This window comes from Toxoplasma gondii, chromosome X (assembly GCF_000006565.2).
Source record: "Toxoplasma gondii ME49 chromosome X, whole genome shotgun sequence".
NCBI classification, from domain to species: Eukaryota; Apicomplexa; class Conoidasida; order Eucoccidiorida; family Sarcocystidae; genus Toxoplasma; species Toxoplasma gondii.
This window is the reverse complement of record NC_031478.1, coordinates 4040274-4055712: the sequence shown is the minus strand read 5'-3', so window position 1 is coordinate 4055712 and position 15439 is coordinate 4040274. Positions and strand designations below refer to the sequence as shown.

The window sequence follows — 15439 nt, the reverse complement described above, 5'->3', positions numbered from 1 at the left end:
ATATTTATATATAGATATTTTTATATATATTTATCAGATCGGTCCTTTTTTTCGCTGACCCCTCTCCGTTCATCTGACTACTCATTTGTCTACCGTCTCTTGCGTGCGATTCTCTCGGGTGTCGTTTCCCCTGTATCTTTGTTGCGTCTCTGTGCTGGCGCTCGAAAACGTGGATACGAGCAGGACAAGCAGACCCTCGGCATTTCTGTGGGTGGGGCAAAAGGCTCTTCGACGTGGTTGACGCGCCGGAAAGGCGGAGCGAACGCAGTGTAGGAGGCCGCTTGGTCAGCCATCAGCAAAGGGTCTCATGCAGTTCACGACAAAGCAGGCGCGTTTGCAAAAGGGCAGCAGAGGCGTTTTGCGGAGAGGAAAAACGCAGACGAAAATGACTAACGCTTTTCTACAGGAGGAGATAGACGAGACAGAGGAGCCCCGGACTGGAGTGAAAACAGAGACGAGAGTCGAGAGAAGGCCCGCTTGGTCATTTTCCTTGAAGTGTCTTCTCTTCTCTCCGTGTCTCGGTGTTGCCGGCCTGCCTCTCTTCACTTTTTTTTCTCTTCCGCCGTTCCCTATATATTCCTCTTCTGCTCGTATGCGGCTTCTCTGCCTTCGCTGGGGTGACTATTTCACCTCGTTGACAAAAGCTTTCGACAATCAACATGACGGGAAATGAGCGCGACGCCGCTGCATGCGCCTCCAGACCCGGTACGTCCTGAGTTCGGGAGCGCTTGCCTTCTCCTCAGTCGAGTCTCTTCCGCATCCTTGCAAAACAGACGAAAGGCTGTTCTCTCTCAACAGTCGAAATGGCGGACGTCCTTGTGAGCGAGTCAAGCGCGGAAGGGATCCGACTCTTCACGCGTTGCTTGTCTAACGTGTGTGTCGAATTTCTTCGAACGCGAGGACTGCGATACAACATCCCCTCGGAGAGACTCTTTGAGGACCTCAAATTTCTTGCCCTCCGCGGCGTCCTCAGAAAACTTTTTGGACGCCTCTCGTGTTGCCTGCAGGCGCAAAGGCCGCAGCGGCTTCTTCGAGAGCCTCGGCGAGGTCTTCGAAGCAGCGGTCGATGCGCATGCGGTTTCTGGTCAAAAAGAAAAGCACCGGCTCGCGCGACGCCTCAGCATGACAGAAATAAAGAAAGGCAGACAGAGCCACAGCTCGGTACCTCCACACTGCAAAGGGCACGCACCCGCTCCTTTCAGACATGTTAACAGCAAAGATATATATACATATACATATATATATACATATATATACATATATACATATATGAAGAGATGCATGAATGCGTCTACGCATAAACACACATCAACATAAATACAAATATATATATATATATATACATACAACATATATATAAATATATATATATATATATATATATATATATGCATGTGTGTCGATATATCTGTAGGCAGTGCATGTGCGTGAACGAGGTTCCCGTTCTACCGGATCAAGTGGAGCTTGGGAAAAGCCATCAGGCGGCCCTCTTGGAGATACCTGAGCAAACGCAGAGGAGGGGACCGACTCTTTTTTTTTCCTGAATATACCTCTCTCGCCTCTGCATGCAAAAGCGCGCCGGACGACTCGTCACTCACACACAAGTCAACGTTCCACCCGCGGGGGAGACTCGGAGGTCCCCTCCCCCCCTCCCCCGCGCCCTCCCAGTCGAGAAAGAAGCATATTTGTGAATCGACAGAAACGGAAGACAAGCGATATTTTTTCCACCGCGCGTACCATGTTGTTCCGTCTTACCAAGAAATGTCGGAAGGTCGTGTGTCGTTCAGAAGGCGCAAGTACCTTGCGGAGATGTAGCGAGGATGCAGCGTCACGTCTCCTGTGTATGACTGGAAACGAAAAACAGCGTCTACTTTGCAATTACACTGTGACCATTCCACATACATAGATACACAGATATGCATAGATTAATAGAGATCGATACAGATATAGTCACAGATAGAGAGGGAAACAAATACATAGACAAATATCGGCAGGTAGACGTAGACAGACACCGATAGATGCAGATGGATAGATATAGAGGTACAGACAGGTGAATATGCATAGACAGATGCATATAGACATTGAAAGATGTAGACAGCTATAGACACAAAAACACAGAAGGCTTGATATAAACAGATACAGGAACAGGTGCATAGATATAGATAAGCACAGAAGGCTTGATATAGATAGAGATACAGGTTATTCTATACACACATATATATGTGTGTAGAGGAGGGAAACGTAGGGCGTGTGAGAACATAGAAAGAGATTCTCAGGAGCCGAAAGACCGGGGAAAAGAAGCGCCGTTCGTGCTGGGCGAGGAAGAGAAGCCCGGCGAACAGGTAACGGTAACGCATACGTTATCTTCGTTTGAGTCATCCTTACCTGCAAGGCTAGACTTCCTGCGTTGATCCCCCGAAGAGTGGGTGAGACATCCAGGAGAGCAATCAGCCGCAGGAGAAACCGCTGCACAGAGAAACGCAGAAGAGAGCGGGAACAACGCCTCGTACACTGGACTCCGTCTGTTCGGTTCTCAGGCTCAACCGAAGAAGCAGAGGAGAGAAAGAAGTCTGCATCCTTGGTCTTTTCAGAGGACGTAGAAGACGGTTTCGCCAGAAGGAGTCGGTTGGAGAAGTAGTGAGGAACGGACGAAGGCTGTGCACTGGCAATGACGCGACTGAAATGCTTCTCAGAAAGAAAGTGACTACGCCGCTACGAGATCCGAGGCACTGTGAGACGTGCTCTCCCAGGGAGCAGATCTACAGGATTGACTGCGTCTACGATGAATGCGGAGGTTTATCTCCTATCGCTCTTCAAACACAAAAATGCGCTGTCCGGCGTTCTTTTGTCGGCTTCGCCACGGGGAACTAGAAACAGTTCGTTGCGTAGCGTGGACCACAACAAAGGAGTTCTCCAGGTGAACTCGGAAACCGGAGGTCGCCCTTAGGTCCTGGGAAGACGACTACGATGCAACTGGCTTGAGAAGCGTCACACCGCAAACGAGTACGCTGCATATTTGAGTGAACAGCGCTGAGACGGCAGAAAGATGGGCCGACGAAAGCCGAAGCACACCCAACACGGAGGGAGCAAGCAGAGCGAGACATCTGAGACTTTGAACCTTTTACATGCCAGAAGACACTCAAAACGAGTCCACTTCAACCTACAAAAGGCAAGAGGAAATGCAACAGAAAACGCGCAACCGTCTAGTCCGAGAGGAAACCTACAATGTGCTCCTTGAAAAACAACTCGAGCGCTGAAAGAAGAAATCCTGCTCGCCACTTGCTACTGCGTCCTCGCCAGTGGACCTGAAAGAACCCGCAGAGGTGCCAACAAAGAATCAGGAAAAAAGACAAGGAACGAAGTCGAGAAAGACACCTGTGTTGCGACTTTCAGTTCTCCATGAACTGATCGGAGAGGAAGCGGCTGCACAGAACTCCCGTAAGTGCACGGGAGTCACAGTCCCCCCAGCCGCGATAGAGCTCCGCGTCGCACAGCGACCTCCAGCCTGAGAAAAACTGGCCGGGAACGTGGGGTAAACATACAGAACGAAAAAACCTAAGACAGAGAGGGGAAAACACAGGAGAAACTGAGGGCGAGACAGATAAGAAAAAAGAGAATGAGGCTGAATGGAAGACAAAAAGAGTGATAAGGAACGCGGTAGAAAGAGAAGGAAGACGAGGGAGATACGAGAAACGTGAGAGAGCGCGAGACAGGTGTCTTCGCTGCAAGAAGTACTTTTTCGAGGAGACACGCGCGCCACACAGGACTCTTGTTCACTTGTCAAGTGCGTGCTGCTGTAATCCGAGGGTAGCCGTCTCTTGGAAAAAAAAGAGTCCTCAGCGCGACGGTACTGAGCAAGAACTGGCGCCTAATCCCTAAAAGGGACTCTAGGGTGGACAGGCAATCTCTCTCGACAGTTCATTTGACGAGACGGCCTCGCACCTCGACGTCGCTTCGTGACGAGAGTCGGACGTGACTCTCGGCAACACGAGGGCTGACAGAAATCTCTTCATTCGCGTAAGCCGAAAAAACTGGTGAAAACGGATGTCCGGCCGCGCCATCTCAAAGCGCAAAACTCCACGTCGTCAAAACTTCGAACAGGATCCAGCGTGCACGGCAAAAATCCCTTTCTCCACTAAAAAGCGATACCCCATATATAGATATATATTTGCCTAAATATAGAGAGATATGCAGGCGCGTGTGGCAGAAAGATATATGTCGGCATGTGATATAGTCCTGTATAAAGGCAGTCGGTCTCCCATGTATTAGCATATATATATATATATATATATATATATATATGCATATATACGTGTGTCCTATATATATATATATATACGAAAACTGCTAGATACACAGCTACGCATTTAAAAAAAGGGGACATGATACAGTTTATTCACTGCGGTGCGCCTTGAAAGCTTCAGAGCTACGTATGTCTGTTACCACTCACATGAACAGTGAAGTACTTAACTCAATGATTCAATGGACGCATACGGTTCTCGCCACGGCGTTTGCCTCTCTGTCCTACTACGTGGTCTCCCCATCGGTGGCTGCAGGCCCCCGCAGAAACAACCGAGGCGACAAACGCATGCAGTTTCCAGGTCACTCGCGTGCATTTCGGCAAGCCGCGAGGCATCCACTCACCCACTATGGGCCGATGCAGCGAGAGAAAAAAAATGCAGACAGAATTAGAGAACGCGTCTGTACAGGCATTAGAATACGGGAGCAGTCGTCGCGACACAGAAGACTGGGTACGAGGGTTGAGGTCGACTCTCCAGTGCTTCGAAGACGAAAGGCTTACCGGAATGCCAGCCTCGCCGTGAGTGCGGAGCCCCGCGAAAGGGAAGACGTGGAGATTCACCTGGCACAGCGCCCGGAGACAGAACGATTCACTCGCAGGACAGTCTCTCCGGCATGTTCGGTTTTCCCAGCGACACGTGGACTGTAGAGCCACCTGTTTTTTTCACCAGTAGAGTTCATGTTTGCTACAGAAGCTACACTTTGTCATCGAAAACGGGTTCACAAAAAGACTATACAGCTAAGTGAATAAAGAACAAAGTAAACAAAATACGAAATCCGCGACTTTCACTTTCTCCACGAAGGAGGTCGCCTCAGATCTTTGCAAGTCAGCTCACTCTTTCCTTCGGTGTCCCAGCGAATGCCCCCCTCCTGAATAAAAAAGGCAGTGCGTTCTTAGAGCCACCCAAGGAGCCCCAGACTGAGGCTACAGTCTCTGTCTCTCACTTTAAACAAGAGTCCTCGGCCTATAGAAACGCTCTTTTCTGGGGAGTTTATACACGAGTTGGGGTGCTCTACTTCTCTAGATCTTGAAAACCGTTTTGCCGGCTCGTAGGGCGCGGGCGCATTCTCCTCAAGCCGTAGAGAGTTGTGTATTTACATACGAAGATGTAGAACCAAAACTGTCCGTATATTCTCAAAAAGCATATTAAAGTGTTTCTACACATGTAAATGTGTATCTGCATCAAAAAAAAAATATATACATATATATATATATATATATTGATACATTTATATATTGATACATTTATATATTGATACATTTATATTTGTACGAATGTATTTATTTCGAAAACAGGATGCGTCGCCACCAGCGGGCGAGTGTTAAGCATGCAATTACCTAGCCACAGCACGGTCTGGTTTCTAAGGAGCAAAGTTCTTCTGTAACGGAAATAATGCTCGTACAGGAACACAAGGTGGTTGACGGGGAACCTTGTACTGAACTGTTAACTTTTCACTAAAGGCTGAAACCCACGAATGCAAACAGCGCACTTGACAGGAGGAAAGGCACAAAGGCACACCGCCAGGAGAGGGATTTCAGGAGAGCGAAGAGAATCGTTGCCTGTCACAGCTTGTCTACAAACGTGAGATCTTGGAGCACTCCGTGAACGTAAACCCCATACCACCTTTACTTCACTGAGTGTGGCGGTCGCGAAAGCAGACGAGAACTTGAACGTTGTCGTTTGGGGTCTGCCTCACTCTCTGAATCTTGTCGGAACGCCTACCTGCGAGACGATCGAGTAACTAACAGCCCAGGCCTCTCGCATCTGCTCGGTAGGAATATCTCCACTGAGGGAGCCGTCATGGAAGTAGCTGCACCCGAAGACTTTGGAGATCACAGCCTAAAACCGAAAGCGCAGAGACAACGGTCGCGGCTTTTCTGAGCAGCGCACAGGCAAGTTTACTGGGACTCTTTGTGTCACCAGCACGTCAGTGAATTGTCCGTGAAACGACGAGCCATAACAAGGAAGTTAAGTTGCCGATTTCGCGTCTGGACTTTGCAGGCCGCGGAGAGACGGCTGAGAAACGCCAGAATAACGGAAAAACCTGTCCACACACAGGCGAAGGCAACCTGGCAATGGACCGCGAAGAGACAAACGCCTCTCGGATTCTTGGAGAAACGCGGAAGCGAAGACACGGGAAGACCCGCAAAATGACGGCCAGAACAGGCAGAGTAAACGTCTATACGGGAATGAAGCGGTTCCATCTTCCACGCCGGTACAACGATACATAAGAACACAAAAAATGGAAAACCTAATATATATGTCTATATATATATATATATATGTATACATATGTATACATATAAATATGTATACATGTACGAATACTGGCACATGTGCAGGCAGCTGTTAATGAGAGCAAGAACGACGGATTGACGCACTGGAACACGGCAAAGCGGGAAGAAGCATTTGGTCGAGATGAGTCTCTAATATGATTTGCAAAGACGCATGGAGAAAGAGTCCTTCTGGGAGACGAAACGCATGCAGATTCGATGGCAGCCAAGAACATTCTGTGAGGTGGATTTCACCGCATGCTGCTCTCTCCCACACAAACGCAGGTGTCGCCTCGTTTCCGAGATCCCCGATATCAGGACGCGAGGTCAGAGCGAGAGAAAACGAGCAGCAGGCGAGACAGAAAACGAGAGGCAAGAGGACGGCCCAAGGGAAACCAAAGGAGCTCTGTGGTTGCTGCTTGAGTGAACGTGGAGGGTATCCTACTTTTCCTTTTGGACTTTTCTCTCGAAGAGGGAGAGGAAGACTCAAGAACGGAAATGCGCAGGAACAGAGAATGGCCGACCAGATCAGTACGTTCGGTGCAGTCACGTAGTTCATCACTTGCACCCCAGATTCTTCTCTGAAAAAAAGCGCAACGGCAAGCGGACGAAACGTTGTTGAAAGCCGACCAAAACATCTCCCCAGTGGCATTCCAAGTAGCACGTTCTCGCGGTATTCTTAGGAGGAAAACGCGTCCGAAAAAAAAAGAACGACAGGGTACACAGACTGGCAAGAGAAGGCGCCCACTCCTCGGGAGAAAGCCGGCACCGAGGACATCAATAGAGTAGCCCCGAGAGCGCATGAGAACGAGCAACGGAGACGAAGCTGGAATCGCAACTCGGCTTCCAGCAAGCGAGAGTTGGAGAACTGCTGGCTGCAGTCCGTTGCCGATGACGTTGAGGCACAGGAGAGAGCTTGAGGGACGTCGGAGGAACGAGAATAACAACGGCAAAGGGGAAAAGTGGAAAAGCAGAGACCGAACCCACGCACGGAAAGAGAGAAGCCAGACGAATTCGAAAGGCACAAGTTGCAAAAAGGAAACGCATCCCGTTGCACAGTGAAAGGGCAGCTTTCCTTGTCTCCGAACGCTTTCTCAATTCTTTAACACAAGGCGCTGTCTGTCCCGTTCTTTTCTCGGACTCCTGTCGTCGAAACACAGAGTTCTGCAGAGACGGTTCAGCAGTCCCGCAGGAGGATAGGGGAAGTCGGAAACTCCTACTTCCTCCGCTCTCCAGGTCTCCGTGGCACCGTGATTTCCATTGCGCTCTTCCTTACCGGAACCTCCAACAGGTTAGAGACGGCGAAAACGTTTGTTAAATCGAACACAGGAAACTGGACCTCATCACGTATCGTTGTCTTAAACAGGAGGCCGGCGCGCTGGACAGCAGCCGGAAGAAAATCGCTGTTCTCTCTCTCAGTGGCCGGCTGGAAGGCACAGGAAGGACTGCCCCAGACTCTGTCCCGATGCAAGAAATAGGAAAGCTCTGCTGAAGGAGCAGAGACTGAACTCGAACGCTCGGAGTTGCGCCGCGCGCAGTTCCCCAGCATGCAGTTCCCCACGCAGATTCGCTGTCAGGTTCCGATAGCCTCGCTAGTCGCAGGGCTTCCAGGTTCTGCGGCCAGACGTTCGCGGCGAACAGAAGCGTGTGTGTCAAAAGCGCTAGGCACGAAGTTCGATCTTTCTTCTCACGCGCAGGAGAAGCTTCGTCTGTGGAGGCAGGCTTTACCTGTCTGCGCGAGTCATGGAGATGTTGAGGACGCGACCCGTGCGCTCGTAGGCCTCGAGGAACGTCAAGTCTCCGAAGAGTTTCTTCGACGAAGCCTTCCATACGTCGATGTCGCACATGTAGCTGAAGGCAGAGGCGAGAAAAGGGCAGGGAACGAGGGACCATAGCAGAGAGATGCACAGCTACAAACGGTCCTGTCTCCGCGAGCGTTTATCACAGACTGAACACACACGCAGCAGACTGGGACTCTACGGTGGCGCATGCGCGAACGGCCTGTTTCGCTCTCAGGTGCACCTTCACTCGCAGACTCAAAGATGCAGCACCGGAGCCACAGGCGCTTGATGCCGATTGCAGCGAAGGAAAGCCCCCAGTTTTGTTCCGCTGATTTTATGACCCTCTTATGAGTCGTCTTCTCTTGCTCTCAACGAGACGAGTCTGGAAGCGAATTGAAGGCGCAGCCGCGGAAAGAAAAGAAAAACCGACGAGAGCGGCACGTCTAAAAACGGCTGGCGCTTCATAGCCTGCTGGCCTGCCCGTTTGCGTGGAAGTCGCAGACTCAGTGACAGTGTTGACTGGACAGAGACGTCGAACAAATCAGGCGTCCAAGCGGCTTTTGGAGAGAGGACTCTAGAAAGAGGGTTTTCCGTGAAACGCCATAGTCAGCACTCGCTCGGCAACAACTAAACAGTTTCAGGAGGAACCTGCGATTCATGTCTGCGAGGTGGAACTCGCACGAGTAGCAGGGGCTTCATCCCTCCTCCGAGCGCACACCCCCGAGCACAAGCTGCACAAAAGTTGAGCCTGGGGAGCGAAGAGACGGCTCGCCCAGGCAATGACCGGGTGGAGGGCGTAGACGCCCTGGGACTCTCTACACTACAGAGTGGCGTGACGGGGCATCATTATAGAGACGAGACCTTGAGTCGATGTCAGAACTCAGAAACGCTTTCCACTTGGAAAGGTTTCCTTGCCTTCATCCACGTTACTCTAACTTCTCGGCACATGCGTTTCTGAATCCCTGACAGGCCTACCCCTTTGTCAAGACATTCCAGAGGCGAAAAAGCCAAGAGTTCGGTGACAGAGCTTTCCAGTGCTCGACGAGATACTCGACAGTTCCCTGCCCCAGCAGCTCCTCGTCTGTCCTCGTGCAGAGCCAGGCTGCGACGACGGCGCCGGCGCTGCAGCCACCAATGACCTAGAAAGAAAAAGAGAGACGTCGTCTCACGCAGGTAAAGAGACGGAAATGGAGGAGACACAGCGGAGGAACGGAGAAGCCGCGGAAAGAAAGTCAGGGAGCGACGAGGTGAGAAGGGAGAGAAGCGGAGAACTGTCAACAGCACGAGGGGGAAGAGTGGAAAGCGCGAAGAAGGAACAGCGAAAAGCAGGGAAAGACACGAGTTGCATTTTGGCAGTCTTTCCGTGTGTTTGCTCTCTCAAGTTCTACGCGATGTCGTACTCGAGGCAGGAGGTTGCGGCCTTCAGCTCGTGCTTTGAGGAGAACTTCCAGAACGCCGAAGTGGTGCAGGCCGAGGGAAGCGCCTCCTGAAGAGCGCATGGACACACGCAAGTCGTCGGAGAGTCCGAGAAGCGGCGAACCAGCAAGAACGAAAAGAGATCGCGCAGAAACGCCGCAGCAGAGAGACAGACGACAGAACTGAAGGCGGCATCAGGAGGCAGCCTGATGAAGAAACGGGCCGCGAACGACCGGAAAAAAAGGGAAAAGCCTTGCAAAAAAAAGGCGGTCTCGCCCGGGTGCCGGCAAGAGAAGCGACGAAACGCGAGACAAAGCGGAAAAGAATGAAGAAATGGAAAACTGTCTCTTCCGGCGTACCGCTCAAAATCAGGCCTGTGACCCCCCAGGACGTCTGAAGTTGCTGAAACGTCCGTCGCACTTCGTCAGGTCGACGACGAACGTGGCGTCTTAACTCCTTCAGGCACAGGCAAACTTCGTCGATGAATTCCTCGGCTTGCACCTTCGTCCCCAGGTACGTTCGACTGAAACGAAAACCCCGACATCGCGCATTTACGCAAACCCAACAATCATGTGGATGTATGCATATATATATATATATATATATTGTGTTTATATATATATATATATATACGTATATATGTGTGAATATATATATATATATACGTACAAACTCATCTGAAAAAGCAGCGGAAGCGCAACATGCTCTTATATATATATATATATATATATATATATATATCCACACATACACATACATGTGTAACAATATGCATGTATGTAGGACGAGGGATGAGCATCTCCCGCCTTTGCTTTCTGCGCACAAAATGCAGCATCTCCATGTTTGTAGTTCTCTGGCGCTTGGGTGTATTTTCCTGAAACGCACCTATACAACCGTTCCCTGAAGACGCCGAACATCTGATCACGCAGACTTCCTCGTAGGGCCTCTTGGAGAGCCGAGAGTTTTCCAGATTGTCTGGCCTTCTTCAGAATGCTTAGGCGCTTGCCAACAGCCTCGTAGTCGTACAAAGTCGTCTGAAGAAGCCGCGTAAGCGCAACATGCCGATATATATATATATATATATATACATGCAAAGAAGATATGCATCCACATATGTGCATGCATGCATATAGATATATGTATGCATATACATGTTTACATGTATGTATACATATATATAAACGGAGGACTCGTCTGCATGAATTCGGGGAATTGGTAGGCACCTCTGTACGGCTTGTTTGTCATTCTCTCCTTAGTTTAGACATTTGTGCCGTTTTTCGAAACGAGAGAGACCGACAGCGCATGTAGAGGCTGTGCTGCTCGACGACAGAAAGCTTGAACACAGTTTGCCGCCGCTCGGCAGGCGTGAACAGAGAGCCGGAAAGCAGCGGCCGGCGCTCCCTCGCTACAACCACAATGTGGAAAGAAGGAAGGCACCAGCGACTGATCGCCCCTTTGGCGCGAGACAGGCGCTTCGACTGTGGCGCTCCAACTATCTAGTCTGCATCGACGAATTGGAGATGTAAGACGGAGAAGGGTTCCGAGAAGACCGTGCACAATACGTGTCTCTTTTGAGTGACATTTTACTGTCTCTCTCTTCAAACTGAGTCTGGTTTTCTAGGAGTTCTTGTAACAACTGTTGAAATCGTTACATTGTCGTGCGAACGACACCCCTGCATTTGCTCTACGTTATGCACTGGACGCGCTGGTCACAAAGAGCGCAACAGAGCTTAAATCTGGTACACAGAGACTGTCTAGACGATTCTTCTTTGGAATCAGATAGTAGAGATGTTTTGGTGATAAATTTAGCGTTCAGAGCTTAGGAGCGTGGCTCCGCGCAAGTTGCACCACCGCGTTAGACGAAGAGAGTCGCACCTCGAGTTCGTGCTTCCACTTTTCTCTTCCTGTGATTTTATCCATGATCAGCGCGAGTCGAGCGTACTCATCGTACGTGGTCGCCTTGAAGAGCTTGCCGCGATGAGACATCAAAGTTTCCCCAGGTTCGTCCTCTGGAGCCTCTGCACGGAGACTGACTTGTCGTTTCAACGCGGAGTTCTGCTTCCCGGCTGCATACCGCTCTTCTCTCTCTGCGCCGTCCTTCGATCCCTCCCCCGCTGCACCCTCGCCCTCTCCAAGGCGCGCTCTGCTCCTAAGAGGACATGCTTCGCGTTCCTCACCGCTTCCGGTCGACGTACGCCGCAAAGTTCTCTCTCGGTCGCAGGCGACCCCACCTCCTTCCCGGCTTCCGAGCCTCGCGCCCTTCTCGCCTCTTTCGCCTTTCTTGTCCCCATCTCGTCCTTCCTCGTGTTTCCTCAGGAGTCGAAAGCGTCCTCCGATCCGGCGCGACCCGCAGGCTCGCCGACACCATTCCCACCCTCTGCCGGCGAAAGCGAACGGGACGGAGAAGAGCCGAAAGACAGGCCAGGAGGCAGGTCCGAGGAGCTCCTGCTCGAGCGCAGGACTCGTCCCCGGCGCGAGCTTCCACCCGTTTTTCAGAGCCCGCGGCGCGGCGACCGCGGTCGGAGCCGCCGCAGCGGCCTCTGGGGCTCCAACGCCGAGGCCCGTGAACTCGAGGGCGGCTTTCTCGGCGGCGAGAGCGGCCCGCGCGGAGGCCTCGAGGGCGGCTCTGCTAACTTCTTTGCCTGCGGGCGTCCCGGCGGCAAAGACGCGTCTGAGAGAGACAGATCGGAACCAGTAGGCGAGAGAAGCCAGGTGGAAAAAGACTGCCTCGGTGAAGGCGATGAGGAGGCGCACGCAGATGTAGAAGAAAACCTCGACCGTGAGAATGGCGGCGATGAGGAAGAATATCGGCAGTGCGAGAACGCTGTGGGTGTCGACGCGGAAGACGCGGCCTGCCGCCCACCTCAGCCGATCTCCTGCAGGCATGCGCCGCCAGAACAGAACGCCTTCGTCGACGTCTTCCACCTCGCTCTCGTCCTCTTCGGGCGCCTCGCCGTCGACTCCCCACTCGTGGCAGTCCTCCTCCAGCGCAGTGTCGCTCCCGGACTCTGGGACGTCTGCACCCGGAGGCAGAGGAATGTGGGCCTCTTTGGTTCGCGATCCACCACTGTCTCCGCTCGGAGACACCGCCAGCAGCGGGAAAGACCCCTGCGTCTCCCCGACTGTGAGGCGAGGCGAGGCGGTCGAGGGTAGCAACAGGTTCGGCGCGAATCCTTGGTACGAGGACGCGTCGCCTTCGTCCTCGCGCAGGAGCAGGTGCTCGGATCTCCAGCCCTCTCTCGGAGACTCAGAAGGCAGGAGAGTCGGCGAGGCCGATGCAGAGGTCACTCGCAACAGTCCCGACTGAGAGGAAGACCCGCCGAGTCTCCGCCTCACCACATCCGACGAAGACTGGGTCGCCGCCGGGCGGTTCCAACAGCCAGACGATTGTTCGCGCTCGTCCGCCATTCGTGAATCGGCTTCTATCCTCTTCGATCCAGGCATGAATGAAGTCGGCTGCTCCCCATCATCCAAAGCATTCTTCTCGCCTCCTTCTGCGGTCTGTCTCCGCGGTTCTCTCCGCCACGCTCGCGCGACACAAGCAAATGCGTCAGGGTGTCGAGAAGCGCACCCGATACAGAGGAGTGCGAGACACTCCCGTATGCGAAAAGCGGAAGGGATGAAAGGAGGAGTCCGACGTGACGAACAGAAGGCAGGTTTGACGCAAACACACACGAGTAAAGATTCGGGACGTCGCGAGGCAAGACGACGGCAAAGGAGAAAAACGGGAACAAAGAAATGTCTACGAGGATGTCTTGAACAACGTATTCTTTCACAGGGGAAAGAAGCTCCTTGAAAGGTGCGACCAGAGCTGTGGGCTCGTCAGGCCTCTGTTTCCGGGGAACAATTCCGCGATCAGACAAGCGAGAAGACTGTGGAGGAGCAATGACTTCTCACGAGAACCAACGCGGAGATCCAAAGTTCGTGCAAGATCATGTTTTTACTATTACCATGTGACAAACATAGCTCGCTGACCTCAAAATACGCGTACACAAAGAATGCCAGAGGTGGCTACCTGCAGGAAAGAAGCGGCGGTGGGAGACACAGGGTTGCCTCGCGTTCAAAAGGGCAAAAGTTGAGAAAGACAAATGACTGACAGAAGGTGTATCCTGCTGTCTGCACGCGAGACGAACAGGATGGGCTACGGCAGGGCGAGTCCGGTGTGTTGGTTCTGCTGAGAAAAATGCCCTGGAGAAAGAGTCCGAAGACGCCAATGAGCGGTGACAAAGAACTTCGATCGAAGTACAAAATGGCAAAAGGCATGGTTAGACAGTTCCGAGCAGAAAGAAGGATTCGCCATCAAGGGTGCTTAGTGCGAACTCGGACAAGCGCAGCATCAACGATCAGAACTGCCTGAAAAGCCACAGAAACGTGTCGCACTATCTGAAACGGTGTCCTCGCGGGTCTGAGCTTCCAGATAGCTCCTCTGACGAAAACCGTTTACTTCTCCGGAGAAGAGAGTCGGCAAGCAAACGAAAAGCTGCCATCAGCCCATCTGACAGCGTCAAATTGTGCCTTCTGAGAGCATCAAGGCTGCACAGCCCGCGTGCGGAGAGTCATAGAGGCGGAAACTAAACAGATACGAAGGTCCCTGTTTGAAGGTCGGCTGCCTTCTCGGAAAATAAGGAACGGGAAATCGCGAAACCGAAGAGGACTGGTTCTCAAAACAGAAGCGGCTCCTTGGTCCTGGCGACCGAACTCACGTAAGACATGGGCGTCGAGCGAGTTTCGCGCGAACGCATGACAAAAGGTCCACTGAACTGGACGATGTCGACGATTCGGGTAGACGAACTTCTCGAATGCCAACAATGTTTCCCACAACACAGCTTGGCGGAAAGAAAACGCAGAAAATAGTCTTTCCTCTCCATTACTGAAAGAAATGCAAGACCCGACAGTCGACCGACACACGAGACAGCACATTGGTCGAGCGGGAAATGGCGCATGCATCCGTCCAGCTACCGGGCCAGCGACGAGACTCGTTCCGTTTTGCCACGCTGTCATCGTGATGCTTTTTCGGTGATAACACAACAGACATCGACGTCACACTCGCGACTTCTTCCGAATACCCTGACAGTGATGGCAAGCACTCAGAGACCTCTCGGTACTCATATGCTAAGCACTAATAATAGGTGGCCTCTGTTTCCCGAGTAGTGATGGTCCTTCAACTCCGACAGTGACGCGCGAAAGCGAGCTACGACTCTCTGCCGTCGTGAACACTTGTAATGAGAGGGAACTTCGAGGTCTGCAGAGAAAGGGTCCACCGTGGAAAAGTAAAATTAACGCCTGAGCATTTGCGACGGGTGCGAGCGTAGGCTGTGGCGTGACTAGCCTCCAAAAGAGCACGTAGTATGGTTCGTTGGTCCCTAAACCGGATCGAAAAGCAGTCTAGTGGACGAGAAAAAACCGCACAAGCACTCGAAAATGCTCGACGTTTTGCAGACTTGCATCTTGCATTCCGTGCTCGTCCCGACCCGGCCGACAAAACCAATGCGTTTACCACTTGACAATAAACTGCCTCAAAGTTGCCAGCAGGAAATGTGTTCTTTGCCGTTTTGTGGAAGTTGTCAAGCGGAATATGACCGGCTTACTGTAGCGGGGGGGTCTCAACACGAATGCAGGGGGAGCATTACAAGTATATATCGCTGGGCGCAGAACTGCGGTGTTCCTA

The 15439-nt window shown here is 51.9% G+C and overlaps 1 protein-coding gene across 1 annotated transcript; it reads right to left on the bottom strand.

The window, feature by feature from the left end:
* Positions 1-43: 43 nt before the first annotated feature.
* TGME49_212130 (phospholipase, patatin family protein) lies at positions 44-14607 on the bottom strand. Its single transcript, XM_018779560.1, has 14 exons — positions 11647-14607; positions 10657-10805; positions 10131-10294; positions 9756-9841; positions 9331-9494; positions 8303-8425; positions 7020-7155; positions 6024-6140; positions 4802-4861; positions 3225-3305; positions 2386-2466; positions 1756-1847; positions 1450-1500; positions 44-1081 (listed from the first exon to the last, which is right to left on the bottom strand). The coding sequence occupies exons 1-14, from the start codon at positions 13213-13215 to the stop codon at positions 970-972; spliced, it is 2985 nt and encodes a 994-aa protein (XP_018635877.1). The 5' UTR covers positions 13216-14607; the 3' UTR covers positions 44-969.
* Positions 14608-15439: the final 832 nt, after the last annotated feature.